Source organism: Acanthisitta chloris, unplaced genomic scaffold (genome assembly GCF_000695815.1).
Source record: "Acanthisitta chloris isolate BGI_N310 unplaced genomic scaffold, ASM69581v1 scaffold42574, whole genome shotgun sequence".
Classification (NCBI taxonomy): Eukaryota; Metazoa; Chordata; class Aves; order Passeriformes; family Acanthisittidae; genus Acanthisitta; species Acanthisitta chloris.
In genome coordinates this window covers 477-10,862 of record NW_008671737.1, presented here as the reverse complement: position 1 = coordinate 10,862, position 10,386 = coordinate 477, and the positions used below count along the sequence as shown (strand labels likewise).

The window sequence follows — 10,386 nt, the reverse complement described above, 5'->3', positions numbered from 1 at the left end:
AATACAATAATCTGTCAGCATTGTTCAGTTATGGCCACAGGAGAAAAAAATCTGCATCAATAAATATTTATATCTAACATTGCAGCTTTTCCTTAAACACTTACAATGAGAAGTCAATTTCAGTAGGCCTCTTTCTCCCAAGCACTGCTTCCTGTTCCTATGGGAGAAAATGAATCCCACAAAGATCCCAAAAAGGGAAAAAGGATGTCTTAAGTCAGCTATTTCAGAAATAGCAGTCAAGAGTCAATTCAGCAGTCTCAGAAATAACCATTAAAGCTAATATTCCCCCCCTAAAAGCAGTTCAGGAAAGCTCACTAACAACACCACACTCTTGATGGTCTTTTAGTCATTTGAAAGCTTTAGAAAAATCGATACAAAGGGTATCATCAGTACAGCAATACTGTTGCAGATACTATTAGGCAAGGAGGCAAAGCCTACAGCCCCCTATAAAAGCACCACTACAGAGAACTCTCTATGGCAGGGAGTCAATGCACTGGAAAAGGACACACTGATTTGATTCAACTGCCAGTAAGGTGCTGCCTGCAGAGTACACAGTGCAGGGTACAGCACTGCTCTGCCCTGAGCAGCTCACCCCCACAACTTCCTGTTATTTATAGGACACAAAAGGCATCACAGGCATTTTGGGGGCTCCCCTACTCGGCAGAGCCTGAAGTCTTCTCTAATCTATGATAGACAGTGGAGAAAGAATGACACTGGAGTGGCAGTGAGTGATGTACAGTAGGGATTACACCAGGTAACAGGTGGGCAGGAAATAAGAACAGGAGGAGAGAAAAGTTGACTGCTAAATTTTACACTGCATCAAATGCTAGAAAAAATCGTAACTTGCAGTAGCCCAAATTTAACTGAAACCAACATCATCACTTCTGTATCAAGACTGCAGAGAAAAACATTCACCACTTTATAATAAAATCCAGTTCTGGACAGTTTGGTATGATATCCTAACTTAGCAGAGAAAAATCAACACAGGGATTTTAAAGTTGATAGTTTTTATTTACAGATTTATTGGCAAAAGGTGGTGGGAAAGTTTAAAACATTTTCAACAGGGGGCACCGTGTTGTATTGTATGATGTATCAGTTCACCATCTTCAGGATCCAGCTGATCAAATAAAGCTAATCACCACTTAAAGAAATATAATCTGCATCAGCTCCATTAGAGGATCCTGCCTGAAAACCACTTCAGGCAGTTTCTAAATCAGCAGAATCACTAATAGAAATGCAGTTCTTGTGAAGAATATACTTCGATTTTGATACTGTACCCCAAAATTGCCGCTTATTCTTTCACACTGGCAAAGCAGTTACACTTCCTACTTTTAGTTAAAAGTTATAACCTCATTTTCTGCAGATTCATCTGCTGGGTAATTCTGAACTACTCTGAACATTTTACCATAAGCATAGTCAAGACTGGAGTAGATGAAATTGAAGGAAAACATTCCTGGTATGTGATGTGCCCATCATTCTGCTGTGTAACCATAAACATCCTGTTTAAGAACTCTATTCAGAAGGAGAAAAAAATTGAGTCAGTTTCACTTTGTCACACAGACTTAATTCCTCACTTCAGCTTTTTAGTTCATTCTTCTAGATCAAGAGTGTTTAGTTCTTCTTCTAGTTCATCCAAGTCCTCTCCAGTAAAAAGATTTTCATCAACTGGAACTGCGTCAATTACTCCATTCTCCAGCTCCCCATCTCCATCATTATCTTCCTCTAATTCATTTTGCTCACTGCTGTTGATATCACCACCAGAAGCTTCACTTAATTTATTATCTGAAAATAAAACAATGCTTACTCATTTCAGTGTCACAAGTTTTTTAATCACCAATGCAATTCACAACCCTATTGAACATGCTTTCAGGTTTTGCAACTAGGAAACTACTTCATTTGGAAAATACATTAACTTCTATGGTTAAATTTCATGTACAGGATTAACATGCAGGTCTTGATCATCAGTTATGAACACAGGCTAAGAAAATAAAACTCCAGCTCCTCAAACTCCTATTTTCATAACTGAGTCAAACTTAAGCTGCTCCTACTCAAAGTTAGCACTTAAAAGACTCTGGGTCTTAAAGATTAGGGCATGCATTCCACAAGTGCACCAAGATCAAGACCTTGCTCTAAGCAGTTACAAGCTAGCTAGAAAAAAAACCCCACAAATAAAAGCTTGGCTCTTTGTTTATATTATTCATTCAATGATATACAAAATCTGGGGAAAAAAGGAAACTTAGAACAAGCACCTTAGAGGTTTACCTGCAGTAGCTATAAATACTACCTTTTATTTAAACTCAAATTCAAGAAAATAAGTAAGTGGCAATTACTACAAGCTTTGGCTTTAGTAAGTACATGTACCACTGATAGAAAAGAATTATTGGTCTGCTGAAAAGAAGCATTGGTTTAAAATGAGTGGAAGAGTAAAATTACTATCTGCCTTTTGTGTCAGTGATGCCTAATTAACGAACGTACCATCTTTTTCTCCAGAGTGGTAAGTGCTGAAGCGCTCAGGACTAGCCACTGTAATACCAGTCTCCTCTACTGCCTTGGGGACATACAGGTTCAGGTCTACATCATTTATGCACACAGGGTCTTCCAGCTGAAAAATAAACCAAGATGCTCGGCATGAATTACTTGTCCACAGAACTTCTCACTTCTGCAGGATTTCTACAACATTTCTTTCATTTTCAGCATGAACACTTTGATAAAATACACTCTGGAGCAGTACTCAACTAAGAACTAAGCTGATGCACTGCACTGTAAGAGCTCTCAAACTCGAAGTTTTCAAACTTGAATGCAATTGAAGTGTTACTTGATTGAATACTGTTCTTTACCTCATCATCATCTCCTGCTCCTTGAACATAATGGGTGTCATCTGCCTCTTCATCATCTGCATCAACCAGTTCTGGTCGGAACTCAAACACTTCACGTCCACTGATCTACTCACAGAGAAAGAAATCTTCAGTTATCCCTGTATGGAATTAATACTAATAAAACTCAAAATACAGAAAAGCAAGGAAAAGGGAAAAAAAAGGGAAGCAAAGCAATCCCAGGGCCACTACTTTATAATAGAAAATTATTTACTCTGTCTTCTGTCGTTAAGAATTGAATTGCAGAACTCACCACCAGTGCTTTGCCTGCTTTAAAATCTGCTTTCCTCCTCTCCATATCTTGTTCAGCCTTATCAATTTTTTCTTGTCTTTTTCTTCTCTTCCATGCAATAAAACACTCTAGGGTAATTTTGGTAACATTTGGTCCTAAGGCAGCACGCTGTCAAATAAAGAGACTGATTAATGTTACAAACTGTTTCCAAATCTCTTTTCCAGAAACTAACTGAAAACATTCCTTTGCAATTCCCTCTTGACTCTTACCACTGTTAATGCACCAACATTTGGCTCAACGTGTGGTTTTCCACTTGGTGCAATGAACCAACATGAAAGTTAATAGAAGTGGAGGAGGAAAGAAACTAACAGTAATAGCTCAGTTCTCAACTTGACACTGCCGAGTAATGGTGACAGAAATAAGCAGAGCAGCAAAGCAATGCCTGCAGTAGGCCTTGCTGCCTTCTCATTGAAGAGCTATGGGAGAACTAAGCAGACAGTGAGCTGAGGATGAGAAAGGCCAGAGAAACAGTTGTAACAGATAAATGAGAAACAGCAGTAAGAAATGCAAGTCTCCTAAAAAAGGACAAGCAACAGCTGCACTAAGTACACAGCTGTAGTCAACTCCATTCACTAGGTAACAGTTTCTAAACAAAACCATGGATCAGTACTATGTATCCTTTGCAGCAGCTCACAGAGCTATAAAAATATCTTAAGAGTTTTTAATTACAAATTAGCAATTTTTTACATCTGTCTCTTCAGAGTAACACAGACAACTACCACCAAAAGGTACCTGTCAACTTTACCTCTTTTTCTATTAGATCTTCTAAAGAAATTTCATCTTGCTTTTCCTCCTTCTTCTTGTCTTTTTTCAATACAAAACCTGGAGGCAGAGCATGGCGATACATGCAGTTGTCTCCTCCTCCTGGACAGACCCAAAACCACCCGTATTTGTTGTTTTCAATAGCATCCAGGAAATATTTGCAGACCTGTATAAAACACTGGTTGTTAGCACCATGTTCTTTTCCTCCCCAGCATTTCACACTACATGTGAGAAGCACAGTAATTCCACGTCAGTTGTGCTCAAACCAGGAGGAACATGTGAAATACATTGCTGCTAAAACAAGGAGACTAAGTGCAACTGATTATCTAAAAGCTCATGTAGTCAGCAGCTTTTACCCTCCTTAATATAACCTCAATTTAAAAAGACAGGATGACTTGGAAAACTGACAACTGTGTACTACTGTAAACCCAGCAGCACATCTCCCCCGATCACAAAGATCAGTGGAGCTTTAAGCAAAATAAATTGCATCTGCCTCAGATATTAAACCTTCCAGCTCACAATGCTGAGGCAGATGCCATTCTGGGACTTTTAACATAGTTCTCAATCATATCAATGTTTACCTTCTGCAAATTTAGGCAGTATCAACAGACTACTTAATCACCTGGTATTGAAAGCAAGCTCCTAAGAATGAAAAAGGGATGAAAACATCACGCCATTTATTGTAAACTAAACAATATGATTGAACTTAGAGCCCAGGAATTACAAACTAGTAAATTCCAACTTACAGTAGAAAATTTTAAAACTTATAATGCTTGTATGTCACCCAGTACATAAATAAGCCAATGTATATGGCAGTGACTGCAAAGAGATGAGAGACTTAACTAATCACAATACTTGAAATACTTCCAGCCCAGCTGTCCACTCAGAAAATTCTTCTGATATTCCATTCAAAATCTTTAGACAATGATAAACATACCTAACACCACTTAATTCTCTCTCCATTAATTATTAAAGCTCAATTAAGAAAGAAGTAAAAGACGACATACTATTTGGGTTTTGGGCTTTTTCTTTTCCGCCTCACCATGCTTCTTGTTCACCACTTCTTCCAGCTTCTTCTCATCCCAGTTGTCCATTGTATCTAGAAAAAGACAACAGATGGTTTCACAAGAATTCCAAATGCTAAACACTGCTGTCAAGTTGCTTTTCTGCCTAGTAACAGTTTTAACATGCAATTCTTATATTTTACTTAGCTTATACAATGGAAAATTAATTCAGGCTCTCAAAACAGTTTTCAACATCTCCTGTGCTGCTCACAAGACAATTTGCTCAAAAGCCTTAGAAATTTGTATTTTGAACTGCATAAAATGTGTTTCAGTTAGAGACTAAATAATGTGTCAGTCCACCTGTACAGTACTGACTGTGGACCAAGAAAAACAAGAAAAAGAAGACTGCTGAATAAAAGAGAGGGTTGGAAGGTAACATCCAGAAGTACAGACAATACAGCTTGAGGATTGAAGCAGATACCAAATTATCTGTGTTAAAAGAAGGTTCCATCAAAAGAAGCAAGATCACCACTGGTATGGTCAGAACCACAACACAGAAGACTCAATCTTAACATACTACTTTCAGAATCAGAATAGCTTAGTAGTAATTTCTTAGAAGTATTTTACCTCTTTCAAGGTCTTCATCTCTGGCATCGATGTAAACACTTCGTTTTTCACACTTCCTTTCCAAAGACAAATCATGAGAAAATTTGCACTTGTCTCCCTTAGTGCACTGTCCTTGCTTGAAGAAAGCACAAACTACAGACTTGGGGTCAGCACCTGAGTGGAAAGTTTTATATTTTAATACTCTTTTTAAGCAAAAGCTATATATTAGAAGTTCTGAGAACAGTATCTAGGATTTATAGAGAATGAAAATGTGATTTTTTAAATAAATGTTATTTAATGTGTTCATCATAAGTAAACATGTGTGTCCTAAACATGTCATACTTCCTTTTATCACACGATATCTGCATTAAGTATCAAAGACCACAGACAGCAGTGTGCCTGAGCCAATTATTCATTCATATAATACAATACAGGAGAGATCACTCTGTGCAAATTCTTCCTTATACAACAAGCTGTTCTTGCCTCTAAGACACAGTAAAGCATCTTCCGGATGTCAGCCTTTTCCCAAGAGATCACTATACACCAGAACAAATTATAATAATCTAACCTGCACTTATTCAGATCACTTTTTTTAGTAACAAAAATAAGAGGCTGCTCACAGTCCCCAAAACAAGCAACTTCTGTTACAGAATGAACAATTCAATCAAACTACAGTTTAAGTAAAAATTATCTCACTGAAGAATTATTAGACCATTAGGAAGTGAGAAACGAAAGCAGATAGAACTGATTTTATGAGACATGACTAAATCAAAAATACCTTCCTTGTAATATTAAGTGCTCAAGTAAGATCTGACACTCCAGTTTTTCACTTGCTGTTTTCACTCTTGGTGAAAACAATGAATACAGTATGTACAGAAACACCTGTCTAAAACGTAAACTAAAAATCTGGGTTTTAAACAGCAAATGGATCCCCAGGAGAACTTCAGGTACTGTAGCTCACCTGGCTGGCAATCTCAACAGAAAGCCAAAGCCTTAATTCAGACAAGATTAGTCTTCTAGAATAACTCTGAGTCAAAAGCTTACTTGATTTGGAGAAAGCTGACCAGGGCAGATCATGAACAGAAAACTGCCCTTTGTTGCTGATCAGCATCACAATGAGCAAATAGCAGGTTTGCTTTAAAGACATACATGGAAATCACACTTCTTTTGTTAAAAATTCTTGTGCATAATTTCATTAGTTACAGAAGACTAATAGAGTTGTTAGCACTCAATTCATTCCTAAAGGTATGATTTGTTTCCTCCCACGTCAGCCAATTGTAGAGTTTCCTAGAAGTGTCAGACACAAGAGGGTTGTAAGAAGAGCTTACATTTCATCACAAAACTAATTTGTTCAATAACTGTGCTCAAGACAGACCACACTTTCAAAACCAAGTGCTGCTGCTAGGTGTGAGGTCAGGCAGAAGTAACTGGAAAGCATTTATTGTTCTGATGTGAGTACAAGTTTTCTGTGAAGGAAATACTTAGCTTATATTCCCTGCAATACCTGGATGATCATGGCTCCCCAGTGAAACAGGCTGCTTTAAACAAACACAATCACACACAGGAAAAAACTCATTCCACACATCCAGAAACACCTAATCAATGAACATGAACACAGCAAAGTATCTTCAGTTGCCCTGTCTGATATAATCAAAAAAGCAGGTCTTGATATTGTAATGACCTAGCGACCCCAGATGACTTCCTAAAAAAGTGTCAAATCATTACTGGCAAACTACTTGGTACACTAGATGGACAATGGAACAGTCACATCTACTTGATGAAAACATCAACTGGTGTTTTTGAAGGGTTATTTTACCTCAAGTAGATACATGAATTAGGGAACATAAATGGAAGTGAAATCCGTTAGTCATACCTTTGCTAATTTTCTGTGCAGCAACCACAGGCTTGAAGAGCTCATTTAATTCTTGTAACTCCTTTTTCTTATCTTCTTTCTTTAATTTCTTCTCACTTTCTGTTTGAGCAGCCTGTAATGACCCCAAATTTGAAATCAGAAATATAAAATTAGAATGCCAGTACCCACTTCACAGCAACTGTATGTTAAAACAGCGAATCATTCTAAATTATTTTACAAGAGGAGGAAGGAGAGAACATGTGATGTCTGAAAGGCTCAAAATTGCTCCCCTTACCTGCACAGCCAGTGTCCCCTCAGCAGCACTGACCTGTCACACCCAAGGCAAACTAGCCAGAGAAGAGATGCTGGCAGGTAGGTTTAGGGCCACAGTTACCTCTATTGCACCTTCAGAGGTCAGGAAAACCAGCTGCTCTTTTGCAGTGCAACTATTCAATGCAGTTACTTCCAGATCTATGAAAAAAGTCTCTTATTTGCTTATTACTTATCTGCTGCTTTGCTATTTCTCTCCATGTATACCAGTAGCAATTCCAGGAAATCTGCCCATAGAAGTTGACAAGTGCTTTTAGAACTATATTTCAACTTATATCAAGTCAACCTATCAATGTTTCATTGCTAACCATTGGTTTATAAGCAAGAATGTTCTAGAGGTGCTAGAGGCTAAGGACTAGAAAAGAAACTAACCTAGGAAAAGTTTGTGTATAAGGAAAATGACACCTGACTCTGTCCCATCCTTTTTGGATAAGCCAGAGAAAGCCTGTAGCTGTACCAGAGTGGGATGAAAACAGATTAGAGACAAAATTTGCACATAAACCCCCCAAAACCCAAAGAAAATAAAAAAAAACAACCCCTAAAGCAACAACAACGAAGCAACAGAAAAAAACACGCCAAAACTTTGATAGCATTTCCATTTGCATCTCAGGACACAAGGAAAATTGCTACAAAGTGTTCTTTGTTTCTCAGGGGCAACCCTAACTGAAAGCTATCTTATAAGGTAAGAAAGGTACAATCAGGTCTAAAAATTCACTTCCAGCATGCATGGTATCAGCATTTGAGAAAAATTATTTTAGGCTGGCTAGTTTACATATTAGTATTCCTATAAAGGTCACAGATCCAGGGACTTCAGACACAAGTTTCAGAAGAACTGTTTGAATAACACCAGTGATTTTGGACTGACATCAAGGAATCTTTTCCACTACAAGAAATTACTAAATCTAATGACCTGAATGTCAACTCGACTTCTCAAGTTGTACTTGACATCTGTTCATCCTTAGACTATGCAAGGAATGTATCATGATATCACCAATTTAACTGATGACAATTTAATTATTCTACAGGCTTATTCATAGAACAGAAACCTCTGTCAATAATTAACTAGCCTCCATAGCACTGTAGGAATAAGAGACCTGGATCATTTCCATCATAATATTTTAACTAAATCCATGCTTTCTGATGAAGTATAATCTACATATTACATGTCATTTTATTTCATCATAGGGAAGAGCAAAGTAGAAGACAGTGGCTCAGAATTTCAGATGCAGGTTTGTCAGATTTATTTCCACTTAAAATTATAATAAACACTTCCATAAGGAGCAGAACAAGCACACACAGGCTTATACTTTGTCTTCCCCCAATTCCAGATTTAGTAACAGCTGTTCTTATTTTTAATTGTTCACTATTTCTCAGATAAGATGGCAATTAAAGAAAACAAATACCCCTTCTCTATGCTCTGTACCTTTACACAAGTACATCATTTTCAGCTGGACAAGCTTTGCAAGAAGTATTAGTTAGACCTTTGCTAGTCACAACACGAGACAAATAACAGCTCAACTTTTTCCTCCTTCAGTACATGACCACCTGTATGTACAGTGAAAGATGGTTTGACTATACAGTGGGAAAACACTGCACAATAAATACTTACCTGACGTGGATTTTGCTGCCCAAACTTAACCTGGTGAGTCACAGCCTTGATAAATTTCTGTTGCTTTGCCCCTTTTTTATTCTTTAGGCCGAATGTTTTGTCCTAAACCAAGAAATAAATACAGCAACATTAATTATAATACAAAACCAAACAAAACAACAAGAAAACCAACCTGGTCATGCCTCTCAGGTTTTAAAGTAACACCTGAGGAAAATACGAAGACTCATTGGCCATAAATACTGCCTTTTTAATTCCATCTACCTGAAATCACTTATTACTTCCATCTTCAAGAGTTCACATATAAATGTGATATATTTGTTATGCAGATGAGTAATACTACATGTAACACATTGCTTCTATTTTCAAGTAGTGTAAGGTTTTCGTTTTCTAACTGTACTAACTTGAAGTCCTTCCCCTCCATGAAGTCCTGACAGGTGTTTGTACTTCCTGAACTCCACTGCCAGAAGTGTTTACTGCCTGAACCAATTCCTCCTCCACATCTCAGTTTTATTAAGGTTTCTATACCAAATCTGTTAACAATTTTGTACCAAAAAAAGAAAAAATACAGTTCACTTCCATGTGAGTATTTGAGGCAGAAATTACTTTTTGTAACTGAAATGAGAAAACCTATCTGTGTCTTTGATTTGATACCAGGAAAAAGTAACAGATGTTCATCCAGTGATAAGATGTCCCTTCAAACATACTTTTGGAAGCCTTAACAATGTATTATAAAAGAATTACAGAACGAACAGCTCCAAGTTTTCAGAGTCAGAGTATTTTCACTTACAACATACCCCCCACCAACAGCAGCTGGTTACTTTGTGCTGATTTGAGATGTCTGTAATTTGTCAAAATAAATAGTTGGGAAAGAAAATCTATCACTCACACGCTTGACTTTCATTGTAAATGCCACATGGAACACATAGTCCCTGCGTATTTTAACTAAATAATAAGTTATTCTTCGTGGTCAATGCAAGCTTCTCCCTTTCTTGGTAATAAAAAGCAGAATTTTCCAATGCAGCTGCATCCAGCAAGAACCTCAGGAACTCTGAAGCAAG

The 10,386-nt window shown here is 37.4% G+C and overlaps 1 protein-coding gene across 1 annotated transcript; it reads right to left on the bottom strand.

Moving 5' to 3' along the window:
* Positions 1 to 1,545: 1,545 nt before the first annotated feature.
* ZC3H15 (zinc finger CCCH-type containing 15) lies at positions 1,546 to 9,430 on the bottom strand (the record flags this gene model as incomplete). Its single annotated transcript, XM_009074199.1, has 9 exons — positions 1,546 to 1,782; positions 2,476 to 2,602; positions 2,838 to 2,942; positions 3,127 to 3,273; positions 3,911 to 4,093; positions 4,935 to 5,026; positions 5,559 to 5,711; positions 7,411 to 7,522; positions 9,329 to 9,430. Coding segments are annotated over 9 exons (1,215 nt in total), but the record flags the coding sequence as incomplete, so codon positions are not given.
* Between the last annotated feature and the right edge of the window lie 956 nt (positions 9,431 to 10,386).